Genomic DNA, 21,479 nt, shown 5'->3' with positions numbered 1-21,479 from the left:
GTGCGTCTTATAGTCCGAAAAATACGGTTGTTGATGTGGTAGGCTTGTTTAAAGAGATGGGTTTTTAAAGCACGCTTGAATAGATCGGGCTAGGTATCAGTCTGATCGTCTGTGGAAGTGCATTCCAGGGAGCTGGTGCAGCATGAGAGAAGTCTTGGAGACGGAGGTGCGAGGTTCGGATTACGGGGGATGTTAGTCTTAGGTCATTTGTAGAATGGAGGGCACGTGTAGGGCGATAGACAGAGATGAGAGAGGAGATGTAAGGCGGTGCAGAACTGTGGAGAGATTTGTGGGTGAGAGAGATGAGTTTATACTGGACCCTGTAGCGAATGGGTAGCCAGTGTAATGACTGGCACAAGATGGAGGCATCGGTGAAGCAGCTGGACAGAAATATGACCCTGCTGCTGCATTCAAGATGGATTGGAGAGGAGAAAGTTTGGTAAGAGGGAGACCGATCAGAAGAGAGTTGCAGTAGTCCAGATGAGAATGAATAAGAGCGACAGTAAGAGTCTTAGCAGTTTCAAAGGTGAGAAAAGGTCGGATTCTGGATATGTTTTTACGATGTAGGTGAAAAGAGCGAGTGAGTGATCGGATATAGGGAGCAAAGGAAAGTTCGGTGTCGAATGTGACCCCAAGACAGCGGGCATGCTGCTTGGGAGTTATGGTTGAACCCTCCAGGGTAATTTCGATGTTGGGTAGAGTGAGGTTAGTAGAAGGGAGAAACGTAGAAGGGAGAAACCCAAGAAGTTCCGTTTTGGAGAGATTTAGTTTCAGATAGAGGGAGGACATGATGTTAGAGACAGCAGACAGACAATCCTTGGCATTCTGAAGTAGGGTAGGGGTGATGTCAGGGGAAGAAGTGTATAATTTGGGGTCGTCAGCTTAGAGATTATACTGGAACCCAAATCTGCTGATTGTTTGTCCAATAGGGGCAGTGTATAGAGAGAAGAGGAGGGGACCTAGGACTGAGCCCTGCGCAGCCCCGATAGTAGGAGGGGGATGAGAGGAAGAGGAGCCGGCAAAAGATACAGTGAAGGAGCTGTCAGAGAGGTAGGAGGAGAACTAGGAGAGGGCTGTGTCCTTGAGGCCTATAGAGCGGAGCATAGTGAGGAGGAGGTGGTGATCCACCGTGTCGAATGCTGGAGAGATCCAGGAGAATCAGCAGGGAGCAATGACCTTTTGGTTTTATCTGTTATTAGATCATTAGAGACTTTAGTGATGGCAGTTTCTGTGGAGTGTAAAGAGTGGTAACCAGATTGTAAGGGGTCGAGAAGAGAGTTAGCCGAGAGATAGCAGATTAGACAGGAGTGGACCAAGTGTTCCAGGAGTTTGGAGATGAAGGAAAGGTTAGAGACAGGTCTGTAGTTAGTGCAGTTCTGGTCCAGGGATGGCTTTTTAAGTAAAGGGGTTATGATTGCATGTTTAAATGAGGAGGGAAAGATACCTGAAGAAAGAGAGAGGTTAAATATTTTAGTCAGGTGAGTGGTGCCCACTGGTGAGAGAGACTGCAGGAGACGTGAAGGAATGGGGTCACTGTTGCAGGTTGTAGGCCGAGCAGAAGCGAGGAGCTTGGAAACTTCTTCTTCTGAAACAGGCTCAAAGATGTATAGTGAGCTTGAGGTGTGTCAGGGAAGGGGATCCAGGCACTGAGGAGATTGGGCTGAGATATCCTGATGGATGTGTTTTTTTTCTAGGAAATAAGTGGCCAGATCCTCACCGCTGAGGTTGGTGATGGGGCCTGTACTTTAGGTCTCAGGAGGGAGTTTAAGGTTTCAAAAAGTCGTTTTGGGTTGTTGGATAGTGAGGTGATGAGGGTGGTGAAGTAGGATTGTTTGGCCAGATGAAGGGCAGAGCTATAGGTTTTAAGCATGAACTTACACTGAATGAAGTCTTCTGCTAAGAGAGATTTCCTCCGCTGCCGCTCTGCACACCTTGAGCAACGCTGAAGAAAGCGTGTTTGCATAGTGTGCCATGGCTGCCGTTGTCTGTGTCGGGTCTTTCTGCCTGTAGAAGGGGCTGCTTCATCTAGGGCATTCTTCAGTGTATTATTGAAGTGTGACAATGCTAAGTCTGGACAGGAGAGGGAGGAGATGGGGGCTAAAGATGTGTGGAGGTTGTCCATAAGCTGCTGGGTATTAATGGTACGTGTATTCCGATAAGTGTGGTAAGTGGGGGTGTCCCGGGTGAGGAGAACATTCTTGACAGAGAAGGAAAGAAGGTTGTGGTCCGAGAGCGGAGAGGGGAGTTAGTAAAGTTGTGCAGCGAGTCGGGACCGGAGAAAACCAGGTCCAGAGTATTCCCGTCCTCATGCGTAGAATTAGTAAACTGTGAGAGGCTGAATGAAGAGGTTAGAGAAAGAAGATAAGGCAGATTGGGAGAGGGGATCATTGATGGGGATGTTAAAGTCTCCCATGATGAGGGCGGGGATGTCACAGGATAGAAAGTGAGTAAGCCAGGTGGCAAAGTGGTCTAGAAACTTGCAGGAGGAGCCTGGAGGGCGATAAACAACCGCCACTCGCAAGAAGGGCTTAAAGAGTCTGATGGCATGGACTTCAAAGTAAGGAAATGTAAGTGAGGGAACCGGGGGGGGGGGGGGTTGGGGTTTACTTGGAAAGCACATTGTGATGAAAGGAGCAAGCCAACACCTCCACCCTGTCTGTTCTCAGGTCTGGTGGTTTGTGATCTTTCAGGTTACATCGGGGGGCTTAACTACAGCATTACAGAATATTGTAGATAAGCCCCTGATGGCGGTGGCCACAGCTTGTATACAGAAAAGTAGGTGACAGATTCCCTTTGAGCAAAAATAACAGAATTGAGGACACAAGCTCCTTTCCACTCATTGAGACAGGTGAATTACAGGGGGTTTTCTCTTTCAATAAAGCGGACCCCAAACACTGTGAAATATATAAAATAATAAAAGCAGCAAGGTACAGGTGCTCGCCCTTCCTGGGCCTAGTGCTGGCTCCTTGGGGCTGCTGCGGTCTTGGTGGATTGGCTGCAGCGGTGATTTCACACTCATTACTGCTGTAGCTAATCAAGTAGACAGGACTAGCCGCTGCGCTCAGTGATTAGCTACAGCGTTGATGCACACTGTTGCTATGATATCACCGCTGCCGCCAAAACACAGATATGGGAGCAGCGATGAGGAGCCGGTTCTGGACCCAGGGAGGGCGAGTACCTGCTTTATTATGGCAAGTATTTTACTGTGTTTGGGGTCCACTTTCCTTAAAGCAGACACCTCCTTTAAGATTATCATAGGTGCTTCAGGTATATGGGGGACTTTTAACGTATCATATATATATATTGTACATGGCAAATATGATTATTGGAAATGGTGCAGTTTTCTATGCAGTTATGCCATAAAATTAGTTGCATTACATTAGTACATCACTCACTGTATTTATATGGAATCCCCTTTGTCCAAATTTGATTTACCATGAAAATATTTTTTTTCTGCATATCACATTTGTTACAAAGCCCTGTGTCTCACTTAGATGTAATCTCATGCTTGATGAAGCCGATCACTCGTTTAATGACGCCAAATCATGCAAAAGTAAACACGTCCTCAGTCTTATCGGCTAATTATTCCCAGGATCGCCACTAATACTCGGCATAAACCAAGCTCGGCTGAGGTAATTGAACTGGAATCAATTTGGAGGAGCTCCATAGGCGGTGTGAAGGCGTTTTACTATACGTCTGGCTGCAAAACAAAATCTTGAAAGAGAGCAAAAAAATAAAAATAATCCAATCTGACATACAACTGGCACCTGGGTGTAGTAATTAGTTCTTCTCCTTTAAGATTCTTTATTACTATGCCATTTTTTTCTTGGGTTCATGAAAAGTTTTCTGTCCTTCTATGGATTCCGGTTTCCATGCTGTCGCTCCAGATCTGCCTCTCTGTCCGGGGGGAAGAGAAGCCCTAGTGGCAGAATGCCGCCCTCTCACGTGCTCCTTTTTACACTTGTGCCCATTTTATTCCTAGCGGAAAGCATTCAATCGTTTTGTCTCGGTCTTTGCCTTATTAGATGCCTTGTACTGCTCATCCTTTCAATTAATCACATCCCGAACTGTCCGGCCATATGTCGCTGCTAATTAGTTGAATTGTCTCCTAACCTACTTTCTGTTCGTTTTCGAGGCTGCTGGAAAATATTTTCAGTGTTCTGTAAGGATGTGTGCACTGCTGGCGGAAGGAGCCTTCTCTGCCATTTGCATCTGCTCAATGGCTGCATCTGCGGTTGCATCTATGAATGGATGGAGCTGTGCAGGCACGCTTTAGGTGGTGTTTTATATGGAAATGTGTAGATATTCAACAAATCTATTCTGTTTGGAATGAATTTGCCTTGGTTGGTATGTGCATCACATTCAGGTTTTTTTTTTCCTCCTTATCCATAGACATCAGCTCAGCAAGCTCTGATGGGGACCATTAACACCAGCATGCATGCAGTTCAACAGGCACATGATGATCTGAGCCAAGTGGACAATCTACCACCTCTGGGACACGACATGGTAAGAACCTCATATGATCTGTGTGTATGAATTATTATTTTATTAGGACATTTGTCCACCGATCAGTCTAATTCTGCTACATACACTTTTGGATATATTCGACACATAGCAATTTAGTTAAGTGCAGGGCAACTTGGGTTTAGTAAAAAGCTGTTTAGCGTCGCAGCAAGAAAGTGATTTTTATAAAACATTTCTAATCCTCAATAGTCTGCAGGTTTCATCTTCAAAACCATGTTCTGCATTGAAAGAGATTGGAGAATGTCTCTGAGCTAGGAAAACCTGAATGTCTATTCAAAGCTACAGCAATAAACATTTATCCCAGGGTTGCTGAAATACATTAAAGATGGCACATGCTTGGAAATAAGTCTGACAACTGAAAAAAAACTGCCTGGAAACCATTATTACAATGGAAATGTTCATCAGCTCCTCTATTCTGAGTGTCACATTATTGCATTGTTTCCTGCTGCAGCCTTGAGCCACGTTTCCCTATAGCGGCTTACTGCTGATGGATGGTTTTGCTTTATTTTGTTATAGTAGTCATAGAAGTTTTCATTCCATGCGGCACATAGACAGGATGTGAATCTTAAAGGGGTTTTCCACTACTTGGACAATCCCTTCTCAACAGCCTATGCTCCCTTTCGGTGCCATTCCAGGGATGACGGCACTAGCTCTCCCGGGGCTTGCGTGATGTTATGTCATGCAAGCCCTGCAGCCAATCAGTGGCGTTTCACCCTCACTGTCTATGGACTAATCTGACACCCAGAAGACGTTAGAGATGCTCATGTCCTCTGACTGCCCCTGGATATCTGTTAGGATTGAAGGAAGTGACGCTGAAGTGGCCACTGATTGGCTGCAGGGTTTACATGACACAACACCATCCAGAGACTCTGAGCCGGCATCTCTGAAATGGCATCGGAAGTATAGGCTGTTTTGTATGTTATAAGGGTTAATATAGCAACTGAAGGGATCTTCTGAGTAGTGGACAACTTGTATGTAAGTGAATATCCTGGGTCTTTACACTGGTAGCATTGGATGGGTTATCAATACTTGACTGACAGAATGAAGCTCTCGAGCTAGTGCCAAGTTATCTCTACACAAGCACGGCCGATATATAGGATGTAAATGACCTGAATGAGACTTTCGGCAGTACCAGACACAGCTGCTTGTAGGGTGGAGTTCTGTCCCTGTGCTACCAATGGAAGTGATCCAGAGCTTGCCGGGCTAGCACTGCTCCATCATCACATTCACTTCACCCATTCTAATATTGATCGATTATCATTATTTTTAAAGAGGACCTTTCACTGGATGTTTTTTTAATGTAAGCCGACTACCTCTTTGCCCCTCCCTTGCAAAGTTATGCCCCCAGGTAAATAAGGTGGCTATTTTCCCTTCAACCGGTCAGACATGTACCACAGAACGTCTTCGTGGGTGCAGATGTAGAGAGAAGAAGCCAACGCCCCCAGAGAAGGTCTGCAGTATACGCCCAGCTTGCTGAAGGGAAAGTTACACCATTATTACGGAGGGGCAAAACTTTGTTACAGAAGGGTCCAGAAACAAACAAACAAAAAAAAACTGTAGTAGAATGAGTGGAGCAGCGCCAATTGGAGGAGGTACTCAGGTTAAAAGAGAAAAGAAATACAGTGAAAGATCCTCTTTAAGTCAAAGAAAACCACTGAAAGTGTAATATTTGTTACTGAGATCAGATATAAGAAAAAATAATAAATATTCACTGTTTTCTGCTTTGGCCACTGATTTATTTTGTTTGCCACATTGATTTCTAGGCCTCCCGAGTCTGGATTCAAAACAAAGTAGATGAGTCAAAACATGAGATCCACTCCCAAGTGGATGCGATCACTGCAGGAACAGCATCGGTAGTGAACCTGACCGCAGGTATTGGCTATGTGACTATTAGAAGTAGTTCTTATTTAATGGATAGATTCTGATAGCACAATAGAGGGAATTACTGAACTCACTCTGGGTGCCAACCAGTCCGACACTCGGGAGGGCGCTGGGAGCTGGATTGGCGCACTACACCTCCGCTATGTCCTTTTGTTATACTAATGCACTGTACCTTGGGGGCTCGCTGCGCCATATGCAACGTGTACTAGTGTAGATTCACATGCCAATTCTTGTCCCCTTGGTGGCCATGGGGCAATATTGGGTGACAAAGAGCACACTTAAAAAGAAATTGTGACTGGCCCATCTTTGATAATAATATTCAATACCTGCCATGAGGGCTCCTTTTTTTGCCAGCCAGTTCCAGTAGACTTGTATGATGGCCTCCAACACGTAGTGCCCAGCAGCTCTGATCCCTTATCCTTTTCAGATATGGGGTTATTTAGGGCTCGAGCACACAAAGGATCTCCTCATCCTCTCCTGCCTATCTGGTGTCTTTTTTTTTTTTTTTAATGGGAACCCACGCCTTCATAACCTGTGGGTTTTGCTTGTCTATCGATCTCTATCCTGGGTTCTAATCCCACCCTGGACAACATCTGCAAGGAATTTGTATGTTCTCCCCGTGTTTGCGTGGGTTTCCTCCGGGTTCTCCGGTTTCCTCCCACATTCCAAAGACATACTGATAGGGAATTTAGATTGTGAGCCCCATCGGGGACAGCGATGATAATGTATGCAAAACTGTAAAGCGCTGTGGAATATGTTAGCGCTATATAAAAGTAAAGATTTATTATCTATCTATCTATCTATCCCATATTTATCTATCTATCTTATATACAGCCATGACATTTAGATGTAAAGTTTTTGACCACTCTGCCAAAACTGCATTCATAACTCCACCTGTTAATAGTGCGATCTTCCAGTGTTGCAGTGCAGTGATCGCAAAGTACATTGTGAAACTGAGCTGAAACAATAACCATTTGTAGTTAAGCTTGTACATTTTTTTGATTTTTTAACATTATGATTGAAAAACCTCTCCTGTAAATGCACTGAAGGCGACGTCTCCCAACTAATAGTGGAGAACCCCTTGCAGCTAATGTCTACCCTTATCTCTAAAACTCGAAGTTCACACTAGTTGGTGTTGGGTTATAATCGTACTCTATAAACAGCAGTGTTATTAATCATATTCACAATTTTTTTTTTTTTTTTTTTACATATGTGATGAGTCAGTGGGGTACAACTTGATGTAAACAGGGCCTTATGTTGGTGACTCCTACAGGCAGTCAGCTTCTACTACTCACTGGTGGTGTATTGGTTAACTAACATTAGGATTGTTCCCTGGCTATAGTGTGCCCATGGACATGGGTTGCATTTCCGCCAACATTATTCTGTGATGCGCTTCTTCCCACAACCCTTCTTTAACAAACCGAGATCTTCAAGTGACAATTTTTGTTTTCGGTAGCATGTTCCTGTGTGTTAATGATGTAGTCCCATCAGTAGTGACAGAAGGGGGCATGAATAATTGTCCATAAGAACCCCCTTCTTCTAAGTGACAATGGTCCGTTACTAACTCATATGGACTACTTATATCCTGAACCTGCTTGTTAACGTTAGTGATATTTACTAGCATTCTGCTTGAAAAGTTTTCTATTTATTGTAGAATTGATATCTAATGCACATCATCACGTTATTATCAATGTTCTGCAATATGTATGGTGATCATTCTTTCTTTTCCTTCTAGGTGATCCATCAGAGACGGACTACACCGCTGTGGGTTGTGCAATTACCACCATTTCTTCCAACCTGACCGAGATGTCCAAGGGTGTAAAACTGTTGGCTGCTCTGATGGAGGATGAGGTTGGAAGTGGAGATAAATTATTAGGAGCAGCGAGGACACTGGCAGGAGCTGTCTCTGACCTGCTTACCGCAGTACAACCATCTTCTGGAGAGGTAGACCCTCGAAATTTACCAAAGAATACATTTCCTAAACCATGAGTTTCTGTCTAAGGGAGAAAAGGAACTATTGTAAGACTGTGTAGATAGTGTTCATCATCAGTAAAACTGGTTTACTTTTGCGTTACCAAGAACCTTTGCACTTGCTCATGTGTTGAGTTTGGTATTAAGGTTCAGCCTCATGGCCTCACAAAACCCATTCATACAAAGAAAACACAAACACTAAAGATTTTGGATAAAAATGGCCGTGTAGTTTATTCAGGGTTACATAAGTTAAATAAATAAATACCAATAAATAAATCAATTAAAACTCAAATTCCATATTACTCCAATAAACCAATCCACCCATACATGGGTGATTTTCCCACAATTAAACTACACGACAGTGCATTACAAACTTTAAAAAAGGGGGAGGGAGGGCGGGCTTCTTCTTTTCTTCTTCACCAGCAGAATGATTAAATCCCCTGAAACCAGGGTTTTTATACACAAATATTTGGGCGCCCAGCACTTCAATAACCAATCAAAACAGTTAAACTTGGGCGCCAGGCAGAACATACACAAATATCTGGGCGCCCAGCACTTCAATAACCAATCAAAACAGTTAAAATTGGGCGCCAGGCAGACCAGAAGGAACTGGATAAAACCAGTTTCTCCTCACCTCATCTGACTGACCTGACCTCTAAATGACCCATAGAAAAATTGTCATATTAAAACCTATAGGGTCTATGAGGCCATGAGACCCCCGCTGTATTTCTTCTGGGTTCACGCGGGGGGGCTAACATTCTCTCGAATGAAGATAGGTTGCAATACCAAACATGGCCAATGGTAGCTCAGATGCCCGACCACTGCGTCATTCATTTTCTGTAGCTTGCCAGAAAAGGTCGGGAGCAGCGCTTAGCAGCACCTTAGGGAATGAATGGAGTGGCGGTCAGGCATGCACACTGCTGCTCTATAATTACGCTGATTAAATTCTGGTAACATCCAAGTACATGGAGGAATGAAAATATACAATATTTTTCATGAGACAAACAATGATGTCAAGTTGAATTTTAAGTATTAATGTTTGCTTTTCCTTCCATAGCCCCGTCAGACCGTTCTCACCGCAGCCGGCAGTATAGGGCAGGCAAGTGGAGACCTGCTACGACAAATTGGAGAGAGTGAAGCGGATGAGCGGTTCCAGGTAATTCTGAAGCTTCGAGATTAATGGTTTCTTCATATAATCACTTCCTATTTACACCTCTTCTTATGTGTTCTATATTCTAGGATGTGTTGATGAGTTTGGCAAAAGCTGTAGCCAACGCAGCTGCCATGTTGGTCCTGAAGGCCAAGAATGTGGCTCAAGTAACTGAAGACACGGTGCTACAGAACAGGGTTATAGCTGCTGCTACTCAATGTGCACTTTCTACCTCCCAGCTGGTGGCCTGTGCCAAGGTGAGAGGCCAACAATGTACAATCTTCCAATATTAAAGTGAAGCTTTGTGAATCTTTATATAAGAAAATTAGGAGAGAAACGAAACCCAATAAGCTGGGACCTAAAACACACCTGACTATTTCTAGATCCTGTAAAAATGTACATAGAAATTCTTTACCTTTTTATATGATTCTTGGTGGTCAATATCTGTTAACCTTTGTGTCTTTTCCGTTTTCACCTGGCTTTCTGAATTATTTGAGAACCAGTACAGTGCCATCTGCAACACTATGATGGCCTTCAGAACCCGACAACCCCAAAAGAAACCTCACCGACACCATTATAAATGGAGGTCTTCTGGCATAGCAGTCACGGTCCAGAAATACACCAGAAGTTATTAGTTGTTTAATATGGTTTTGGCCTTTTACCCCATTATTGACATTTTGAGGGTCAGTCAGTGTAGGACAAGCCTAATTCTGTCATACTGACTACCCGCCATGGGTACAAGTTTTACACCAGGGTTTTTGTACATATAATTCGTGTTTGTGACAAATCTTTGCCACTGGACAGAAGGTAAAATTGTCAGACGGCTGTAGCTTACTAGCCACAGCCCTGGTAGATCCCTACTGAATGATAATTTAGGATTACAATCTTTAGCACCTTCCAAGCTTTTTTGTTTATCTTTTATAATTGAGCAAATGTTTCTCTTGTTCTTCTTTGCAAGCCATAAATTACGGTAAGACTTAATCAATGGCCTCGTTGTAGGTGGTTAGTCCTACTATTAGCTCACCGGTATGTCAAGAACAACTGATTGAAGCTGGGAAACTGGTGGATCGCTCTGTTGAGAACTGTGTGCGAGCCTGCCAAGCTGCCACCGAAGATCTTGAACTGTTAAAGCAAGTCAGCGCAGCGGCCAGTGTGGTCAGTCAAGCCCTTAATGACCTCTTGCAACACGTCCGCCAGTTTGCCAGCCGCGGGGAACCCATTGGCCGCTATGACCAGGCTACAGATACAATCATGTCGGTCACAGAGAGCATATTCAGCTCGATGGGTGATGCAGGTCAGTGCCGATAATAAGCAAATTAATTGACATGTATGAGTACAGGAGATAAAGGCATTGTAATAATTGGTTATTAGGATGAATAGTTCTGAGCTCTGATTCTTCATCTTTGCAAGTAAATTGTTACCTTTAAAGGAAATCTATCATCCGGTTTTGGCCACCTAATGTGAGAGCAGCATAATCTACAGACCGAGACCTTGTTTCCAGTGATTTGTCACTTACTGGACTTCTTGATGAAGTTTTGATAAAATCTTTTTTTTTAATTTTTAATCAGTAAGAGATTATCACTAATGGACTAGTAAACCTTCTGCCATGAGTCCATCATATTCATGAGGTTTGTATAACCCCACACCACCACTGATTGGCAGCTTTCAGCCTATTCACAGTGTGCACTGACTGCTGCCAATCAATGGTGTAGGTGGGGTTATACAGGGCTCAGCATTCAGAGAACTGGTAGATCTGCAGCAGATAAAGCACTGATTGTATCAAAATAATATCAAGTGGGACAGTAACTTGCAGGAATCGTCTTTCCCTATGTTATGACAAAAAAAAAAAAAAAGAAAAAAAGTAAGCGGCACAGTTCGACTTTGCAGAGATTATAAACTCAATGTGGAGAGTTTCCCAACAAAAGGTAGTCCGATCAGGTGAAAGGCGGTGCTTGCGTGAAACAAAGTGTCCATGTAAATAAAAAAATAGAAAAAACGCAATAGCACTCACCAATCAGTGGCAATTCAAACGTCCTTTATTAGAACATGCAGCAAATCATCTTCACGGTTCAAGGGAGGGAGTGAAAGTAGGAGTGCGACAGGCAAGACGACGACGATCGTTTCGCGCTAATACCAAGCGCTTCCACGGGTTCTAATAAAGGACGTTTGAATTGCCACTGATTGGTGAGTGCTATTGCGTTTTTTCTATTTTTTTATTTCCCTATGTTATGCTGCTCTCAGACGGAGTAACAAGAAACCTGGTGGCAGATTCCTCTTAACATTGTCTTGACATGCCATATATATGATATATATACGGTGCGAGTCGGAAGTGGGTGTATGGAGCTCCGCCCATAATTTTTATCCTGTTAAATGCTCATGTCAATCTCTGACATCGGCCGTTAATTCGCGCCGACGAGCTCGAGTGTCCGTACTTCCGCCTATCAGCACGCCCACGACGTGAACACTGGTCGCCGATGGGCTGCCATGACAGCCGAGGGTCAACCAATGACTCCCTTGACTATCATTACGGGACGCCTTTGAATCCCTGCCTGTGGCAGAGATTCAAAGGAGACTGTGATTTCTGCTTTATGCATCACAGCATATAGTACAGGCAATCGGATGATCACATCATCAAATCCCCTAAGGGTGCTATCAAAATCAATTAAAAAAAAAAAAAAAAAAAAAGTTATAAAAAAAAAATATGAAAAGAAAAAAGTTCAGATCACATCTTTTCCCCTCAGTGAACATAAATATGATAAAACACATTTTGAAAAAATTCAAGAATGCCAAAATTGTTTTTTTGGTCACCACAATTCCACAAGAAATTATATAACAAGCGATCAAAAAGTAACATTTATCCCAAAATGGTACTAATAAAAATGTTGTCTCGCCCCGCAAAAAAATAAGCTATCATGCAGCTCTATTGGACGAAAACTTAAAATGTTACGTTTCTCAGAAAATGGTGACACAATTCTCCAAATATTTTTTTTTTTTTTTTTTAAACTTCTGATTTTTGTTTCACCACCAAAATAGAATAAAAAAACTGGACATGTTTGGTATCGCTGTAATTGTATTGATGAGGAGAATCATGTTGCAAGGTAATTTTTACCACAAAATGTACAACGTAAAAACAATTCCTAAAAAATTTCAGAATTGCTTTTTTTCACAGTTTCACCGCACTTGCATTTTTTTTCTCCCCCATTTTCAAATACACTATGTGGTAAAATTAATGGTGTCGTTCAAAAAGTACAACTCGTCCTGCAAAAAACATGTCTATGTGGACAGAAAAATAAACGTTATGGCTCTGGAAAGCAGGAGAAGAAAAACTGAACCGAAAAAATGGGCTGCGGCGTGACTAATGGTGTGATTTCGCAGATTTCTCTTCATTAAGTATAACGCTATGTGCACATGATGCGCTTATAATGTGTTTTTTTTAAGAGTGTTTTTTTAAGAATTGTCCAAAAACGCAATGGAATACTCATGCTAGGTAATGCAATGGCAATCCTGGAGTGTTGATCACATGATCAATCTCAGTCCGTATTTGCAGCGTTTTATTTTCTGCAGCATGTCAATTCTTTTTGCGTTTCCGCAGCGTTTTTGACTCAATGACTTCAATTGAGTCAGTCATATCCGTACCAAAACGCAGGTGTTAAAAGTATTGTATATTTGCTGCCAAAAACGCTGCGATTTGTGTGGGTGGAGAATACATGCCTGTGTCTCTGTGTAGGTGTAGAATACATGCGTGTGTCTCTGTGGGTGGAGAATACATGTGTGTGTCTCTGTGTGTGGGCGGAGAATGTGTGCGTGTGTCTGTGTGGGTGGAGAATACATGTGTGTGTCTGTGTGGGTGGAGAATACATGCGTGTCTGTGTGGGTGGAGACTACTTGCGTGTGTCTGTATGGGCAGAGAATGCGTGCGTGTCTCTCTGTGGGCGGAGAATACATGTGTGCGTCTCTGTGTGGGTGGAGAATGTGTGCGTGTGTCTGGGTGGAGAATACATGCGTGTGTCTCTGGGTGAATACATGCGTGTGTCTCTGTGTGCGGGCGGAGAATGTGTGCGTGTGTGTGTGGAGAACACATGCGTGTGTCTCTGGGTGGAGAATACATGTGTGTGTCTGGGCGGAGAATGTGTGCTCGTGTCTCTGGGTGGAGAATACATGCGTGTGTCTGTGTGGGTGGAGAATACATGCGTGTGTCTCTGTGGGTGGAGAATACATGCGTGTGTCTCTGGGTGGAGAATACATGCGTGTGTCTCTGTGTGGGTGGAGAATACATGCGTGTGTCTCTGTGGGTGGAGAATACATGCGTGTGTCTGTGTGTGGACGGAGAATGTGTGCGTGTGTCTGTGTGGGTTGATAATGTGTGCGTGTGTCTCTGGGCAGAGAATGCATGTGTGCGTCTCTGTGTGTGGGCGGAGAATGTGTGCGTGTGTGGGTGGAGAATACCTGCGTATGTCTCTGTGTGGAGAATACATGCGTGTGTCTCTGTGTGTGTGTGGAGAATACGTGCTTGTGTCTGTATGGGTAGAGAATGCGTGCGTGTGTCTCTGGGCGGAGAATACATGTGTGCGTCTGTGTGGGCGGAGAATGTATGCGTGTGTCTTGGTGGAGAATACATACGTGTGTCTGTGGGTGAATACATGTGTGTGTCTGTGGGTAGAGAATGTGTGGGTTTGTCTGTGTGGGTGGAGAATACATGCGTGTGTCTTTGGGTGGAGAATACATGCGTGTTTCTCTGTGTAGGTGGAGAATACATGTGTGTGTCTGAGCGGAGAATGTGTGCTCGTGTCTCTGGGTGGAGAATACATGCGTGTGTCTGTGTGGGTGGAGAATACATGCGTGTGTCTGTGTGGGGGGAGAATACATGCGTGTGTCTCTGTGGGTGGAGAATACATGCGTGTGTCTCTGTGTGGGTTGAGAATACATGCGTGTGTCTTTGTGGGTGGAGAATACATGCGTGTGTCTGTGTGGGCGGAGAATACATGCGTGTGTCTCTGGGTGGAGAATACATGTGTCTCTGTGTGGGCGGAGTATGTGTGCGTGTGTCTGTGGGTGGAGAATACATGCGTGTGTCTCTGGGTGGAGAATACATGCGTGTGTCTCTGTGGGTGGAGAATACATGTGTGTGTCTCTGTGTGTGGGCGGAGAATGTGTGCGTGTGTCTGTGTGGGTGGAGAATACATGCGTGTGTCTGTGTGGGTGGAGAATACATGCGTGTCTGTGTGGGTGGAGACTACTTGCGTGTGTCTGTATGGGCAGAGAATGCATGCGTGTCTCTGTGGGCGGAGAATACATGTGTGCGTCTCTGTGTGGGTGGAGAATGTGTGCGTGTGTCTGGGTGGAGAATACATGCGTGTGTCTCTGGGTGAATACATGCGTGTGTCTCTGTGTGTGGGCGGAGAATGTGTGCGTGCGTGTGTGTGTGTGGAGAATACATGCGTGTGTCTGTGTGTGGGTTGAGAATGAGTGCAAAGAGTTTGTATGTTCTCTCCGTGTTAGCGTGGGTTTCCTCCGGGCACTCCGGTTTCCTCCCACATTCCAAAGACATACTGATAGGGATTCTAGATTGTGAGCCCCATCGGGGGACAGTGATGATATTGTGTGCAAAACTGTAAAGCGCTGCGGAATATGTTAGCGCTATATAAAAATAAAGATTATTATTATTATTATTATTATGTGTCTCTGGGCAGAGAATGCATGTGTGCGTCTGTGTGTGGGCGGAGAATGTGTGCGTGTGTGGGTGGAGAATACATGCGTGTGTCTCTGGGTGGAGAATACATGCGTGTGTCTCTGTGTGTGGGCGGAGAATGTGTGCGTGTGCGTGTGTGTGTGTGGAGAATACATGCGTGTGTCTGTGTGTGGGTTGAGAATGAGTGCATGTGTCTCTGGGCAGAGAATGCATGTGTGCGTCTGTGTGTGGGCGGAGAATGTGTGCGTGTGTGGGTGGAGAATACATGCGTGTGTCAATGGGTGGAGAATACATGCGTGTGTCTCTGTGTGGAGAATACATGTGTGTGTCTCTGTGGGTGGAGAATACGTGTGTGTGTCTCTGTGTGTGGGCAGAGAATCTGTGCTTGTGTCTCTGGGCGGAGAATGTGTGCGTGTGTCTCTGTGGGTGGAGAATACATACGTGTGGGTGGAGAATACATGCGTGTGTCTCTGGGCGGAAAATGTGTGCGTGTGTGGGTGGAGAATACATGCGTGTGTCTCTGGGCGGAAAATGTGTGCGTGTGTGGGTGGAGAATACATGCGTGTGTCTCTGGGCGGAGAATGTGCGTGTCTGTGTGTGGGCGGAGAATGTCTGGGTGGAGAATACGTGCGTGTGTAGGTGGAGAATGTGTGCGTGTGTGTGTGGGTGGAGAATACGTGCATGTGTCTCTGTGTCTGGGTGAGTGGGTCTGCCTAGTTTTTGCTGGTTCGATTTTATAGGGGCACCCCATGTCTTTTTTTTCTGGGGTCCCTGTAAACTAGCCAGTAAAGGCTAGGCAAACAGCTGTGAGCGGATATTACTAGCCTGGGAACCTATGCTATTGGCTCCTTCCCAGAATATTAACATCAGCCCTCAGCCGTCGGCTTTCCCTGTGCTGGTTATGAAAATTATGCGGGAGCCCACACAATTTTTTTTTTTAAATAATGAGATTTTGCTTTTCACGCAGATTTCTGACGGTTGCTGTTTTGTTACAGCTTATGTAGGTTCATTATGTTAATGCTCTTAAATAGGTTGGTGTGTGTGTTTTTATTTAACATAAAAGAGGGTATCTGCCTGAAAGAGTTTGAACAAGGAAATGACATCACAATTCTTTTTTTTTAAATAATATATCTCTATTTAGCTCTATGGATTGACAAAAACGCATGCAAAAACTGCTATTTTCAGCTGCGTTTTTCTGCCAAGATATGCAGAAATTTCTGCAAGCACATAGCCAAAGTGCTGTTATTGAATATAAATCCCTGGATCTTATGCCTAGATACGCTTGCCATTGATATTATGCCAGATCCAGTTTTACTGCAACCTACATATGTATTTGTAGGAGAAATGGTGCGGCAGGCACGGGTGTTGGCGCAAGCGACATCAGATCTGGTCAATGCTATGAGATCTGATGCGGAGGCAGAGTTGGATATGGACAACTCCAAGAAACTGTTGGCTGCTGCCAAGCTTCTGGCTGATTCTACTGCCCGTATGGTGGAGGCTGCTAAGGTAGGTAGAGGAGTGAGGCCTCGTTATTGCCAGAGGTTGATATATCTATTTTTATAGCTGTGTGACTAATGCTTATTACGTGCAGGGAGCCGCTGCCAATCCTGAAAATGAAGATCAGCAACAGCGGCTTAGGGAAGCAGCGGAGGGTCTGAGGGTGGCTACCAATGCTGCAGCCCAGAATGCCATCAAGAAGAAGATTGTTAACAGACTTGAGGTGAATTAGTTTAGTCTTCTGGTAATAGAGTAGAAGACATTGCTTCATACAGTAGTAGTAGTAGAGCGCCAAGACTACTAAAGAGCAAAATTTGCTCCCCGATCTGTAGCATCAAGAAGCCATGGGATCAATGATGGCACACATTTCTATAATCTGAGAGATAGGATATTCATTTAGTTCTATCTATTGTTACTACAGTGCCTTGCGAAAGTATTCGGCTTCCTGGAACTTTTCAGTCTTTTCCCACATATCATGCTTCAAACATAAAGATACCAAATGTAAATTTTTGAAGAATCAACAACAAGTGGAGCACAATTGTGAAGTTGAGCGAAATGTATTGGTTATTTTAAATTTGTGGAAATTCAAAAACTGAAAAGTGGGGCGTGCAATATTATTTGGCCCCTTTAACTTAATACTTTTTCTGCGATTACAGCTGTAAGTCGTTGGGGTATGTCTCTATCAGTTTTGTACATCGAGAGACTGAAATTCTTGCCCATTCTTCCTTGGCAAACAGCTCGAGCTCAGAGAGGTTTGATGGAGATCGTTTAACAGCAGTTTTCAGCTCTTTCCACAGATTCTTGAATGGATTGAGGTCTGGACTTTGACTTGGCCATTCTAACACCTGGATATGTTTATTTGTGAACCATTCCACTGTAGATTTTGCTTTGTTTTGGATCATTGTCTTGTTAGAAGACAAATCTCAGTCTCAGGTCTTTTGCAGACTCCATCAGGTTTTCTTCAAGAATGGTCCTGTATTTGGCTCCATACATCTTCCCATCAATTTTAACCATCTTCCCTGTCCCTGCTGAAGAAAAGCAGGCCCAAACCATGATGCTGCCACCACCATGTTTGACAGTGGGGATGGTGTGTTCAGGGTGATGAGCTGTGTTGCCTTTACGCCAAACATATCGTTTGGCCTTGTTGCCAAAAAGTTTGATATTGGTTTCATCTGACCATAGCACCTTCTTCCACATGTTTGGCGTGTCTCCCAGGTGGCTTGTTGCAAACTTTAAACAATACTTTTTATGGATATGTATGAGAAATGGCTTTCTTCTTGCCACTTTTCCATAAAGGCCAGATTTGTGCAGTGTACGACTGATTGTTGTCCTATGGACAGACTGTCCCACCTCTCAGCTGTAGATCTCTGCAGTTCATCCAGAGTGATCATGGGCCTCTTGGCTGCATCTCTGATCAGTCTTCTCCTTGTTTGAGATGAAAGTTTAGAGGGTCGGAGGGATCTTGGTAGATTTGCAGTGGTATGATACTCCTTCCATTTCAATGTGATCGCTTGCACAGTGCTCCTTGGGATGTTTAACCCGAGAGAGAGCGAGAAAGAGAGGGGGAGAGGGATTTTTTGTATCCGGCAAAAAAGCCTGAAGGGACGTATACGGATGCCGGCAGTAATACAACTCTATGGGGAAAAAACGGATCAGGCATAAGAAAAAAACCCATCCAGATTGTGCCTGAAACCAAAAACCTGATGTTTGAAAGCGGCCTTACCAGCGCCTGCTCAGAGCAAGCGCTGGTAAGCCTGCAGCCCTGCATGTCAGATGTGCAAAGTGTCAGATCAGCGATCTGACGTTATAACATTGCAACGTTATAAAGTAAAAATAAAAAATCTTTAGATGTGTTAAAAAAAAAAAAAAAAAACCTAAATAAAGAAAAAAATATATGTATTGTTCCCATAAATACATTCCTTTATCTAAATAAAAAAAAAAACAGTAAAAGTACACATATTTAGTATCGCCGCGTCCGTAACAACCTGACCTATAAAACTGTTCCACTAGTTAACCCCTTCAGTGAACACCGTAAAAAAAAGAAAAAAAAAGTGAGGCAAAAAACAACGCTTTATTATCATACCGCTGAACAAAAAGTGGAATAGCACGCGATCAAAAAGATAGATATAAATAACCATGGTACCGCTGAAACCGTCATCTTGTCCCGCAAAAAACGAGCCGCCATACAGCGTGATGAGCGAAAAAATAAAAGTTATTGTCCTCAGAATAAAGCGATGCAAAAATAATTATTTTTTCTATAAAATAGTTTTTATCGTATAAAAGCTGCAAAACATAAAAAAAGATGTAAATAAGATATCGCTGTAATCGTACTGACCCGATGAAAATAAAACTGCTTTATCTATTTTACCAAACGCAGAACGGTATAAACGCCCCAAAAAAAGAAATTCACGAATAGCTGGTTTTTGGTCATACTGCCTCACTAAAATCGGAATAAAAAGCTATCAAAAAATGTCACGTGCCCTAAAATGTTACCAATAAAAACGTCAATTCGTCCCGCAAAAAAACAAGACCTCACATGACTCTGTGGACCAAAATATGGAAAAATTATAGCGCTCAAAATGTGGTAACGCAAAAAATATATTTTAGTGTGTGACAGCTGCCAATCATAAAAATCTGCTAAAAAACCCGCTATTAAAGTAAATCAAACCCTCCTTCATCACCCCTTTAGTTAAGGAAAAATAATAAAATTAAAAAAAAAATGTATTTATTTCCATTTTCCCGTTAGGGTTAGGGTTTGGATTACATTTACGGTTGGGATTAGGGTTAGGGGTGTGGTTAGGGATGTGTCTGGGTTAGAGGTGTGGTTAGGGGTGTGTTTGGATTAGGGTTTCAGTTATAATTGGGGGGTTTCCACTGTTTAGGCACATCAGGGCTCTCCAAACGCGACATGGCGTCCGATCTCAATTCCAGCCAATTCTGCGTTGAAAAAGTAAAACCGTGCTCCTTCACTTCCGAGCTCTCGTGTGCCCAAACAGGGGTTTACCCCAACATATGGGGTATCAGCGTACTCAGGACAAAACTTTGGGGTCCAATTTCTCTTGTTACCCTTGGGAAAATATAAATTTGGGGGGCTTAACCATTTTGTGGGAAAAAATTATTTTTTATTTTCACGGCTCTGCGTTACCGTATTTTCTGGTGTATAAGACGACCCCCAACTTTTCCATATAAAATATGGAATTTGGGATATACCCGCCGTATAAGACGGGGGTCATCTTATGCGCCCAGTGTTATGATCTGGTGGTTTAGGAACAACATGAGACAAGCTCTGAAGGAGGTGGTATCTGTACTGACCGCAAACCCTGAACCTAGCAGCGCAACTAAAAATAGCCGTGGGGGGTACCTGACGCTCCCTAAACCCCTCGGCACAGCCTAAAATCTAACTTCCCCGAAAGATGGAAACAGGAAACCTATCTTGCCTCCGAGAAAATCCCCAAAGGAAAGATAGCCCCCCACAAATATTGACGGTGAGAGGAGGGGAAAATAACATACGCAGAAATGAAATCAGATTTTAGCATAGGAGGCCAGTCTAGCTTGATAGATAGGACAGGAAAGGATGCTGTGCGGTCAGTATAAAAACTACAAAACAATCTACACAGAGTTTACAAAATCTCCACACCTGACTAAAGGTGTGGAGGGTAAATCTGCTTCCCAGAGCTTCCAGCTAACAGAAATAATCCATACTGACAAGCTGGACAAATATAGAATGCACAGAACAATAAGTCCACAACATGTGGACTGAAATGAGCAAAGCCAGAACTTATCTTTGCAGAACTGGTCAGGAAACAGGAGAATCCAAGCAGAGATGTGAATCCAGCCAGGAAACATTGACAAGTGGCACAGGCTGAAGAAAGAGCCAGACTTAAATAGCGGAGCAGAAGAGACGATAAGTGGAGGCAGCTGAAGACAGCTAACTCCAAGGAGCAGCCATACCACTAGAAACCACAAGAGGGAGCCCAAGAGCAGAACTCACAAAAGTGCCACTTACAACCACCGGAGGGAGCCCAAGAGCGGAATTCACAACAGCCCAGTCATCTTATACGGCGTGTGGTTCCCAGGGTCTGGAGGAGAGGAGACTCTCCTTCAGGCCCTGGGATCCATATTCATGTAAAAAAATAAAGAATAAAAATAAAAACTATGGATATACTCACCCCTCCAACGGACCCTGGCTCTCAGCGCTGCTATCGTCTGCCTCCGTTCCTAAGAATGCAGTGAGTGAAGGACCTTCGATGACGTCACGTGAGCGGTGAGGTGACCGGTCTCATGACCGCGACGTCATCGAAGGTCCTTCACTCACTGCATTCTTAGGAACGAAGGCAGACGATAGCAGCGCGGATAGCCAGGGTCCGTCAGAGGGGTGAGTATATCCATATTTTTTATTTTTATTCTTTATTTTTTTACATGAGTATGGATCCCAGGGCCTGAAGGAGAGTCTCCTCTCCTCCAGACCATGGGAACCATCCAGGATCGCTCCCTGCACACGCCGTACCCGGCGTATAAGACGACCCCGACTTTTGGGACAATTTTTAGGGGTTAAAAAGTCGTCTTATACGCCGGAAAATACGGTAACTGTAGTGAAACACTTGGGGGTTCAAAGTTTTCACAACACATCTAGATAAGTTCCTTGGGGGGGTCTAGTTTCCAATATGAAAAAAAAAAATTAAATGTTAAAAAAAAAATTTTTATTTAAAACATTCCAAAAATTTCTGTTAAACACCCGAAGGGTTAATAAACTTCTTCAATGTGGTT

At 43.8% G+C, this 21,479-nt stretch overlaps 1 protein-coding gene across 2 annotated transcripts in view; it reads left to right on the top strand.

Moving 5' to 3' along the window:
- Positions 1-21,479, top strand: part of TLN2 (talin 2) — a 328,992-nt gene that overhangs the window by 173,249 nt on the left and 134,264 nt on the right. For both annotated transcript variants that reach the window (XM_069765599.1, XM_069765598.1), the window contains exons 15-22: positions 4,393-4,506; positions 6,288-6,396; positions 8,141-8,349; positions 9,434-9,532; positions 9,616-9,783; positions 10,526-10,820; positions 16,555-16,721; positions 16,807-16,935. In XM_069765599.1, the coding sequence (XP_069621700.1) occupies positions 4,393-4,506; positions 6,288-6,396; positions 8,141-8,349; positions 9,434-9,532; positions 9,616-9,783; positions 10,526-10,820; positions 16,555-16,721; positions 16,807-16,935 (1,290 nt within the window). The remainder of the gene's footprint in view (positions 1-4,392; positions 4,507-6,287; positions 6,397-8,140; positions 8,350-9,433; positions 9,533-9,615; positions 9,784-10,525; positions 10,821-16,554; positions 16,722-16,806; positions 16,936-21,479) is intronic.

The sequence above is a fragment of the Ranitomeya imitator genome, chromosome 4, assembly GCF_032444005.1.
Source record: "Ranitomeya imitator isolate aRanImi1 chromosome 4, aRanImi1.pri, whole genome shotgun sequence".
NCBI classification, from domain to species: Eukaryota; Metazoa; Chordata; class Amphibia; order Anura; family Dendrobatidae; genus Ranitomeya; species Ranitomeya imitator.
This window is presented reverse-complemented; position numbering and strand designations above follow the sequence as displayed.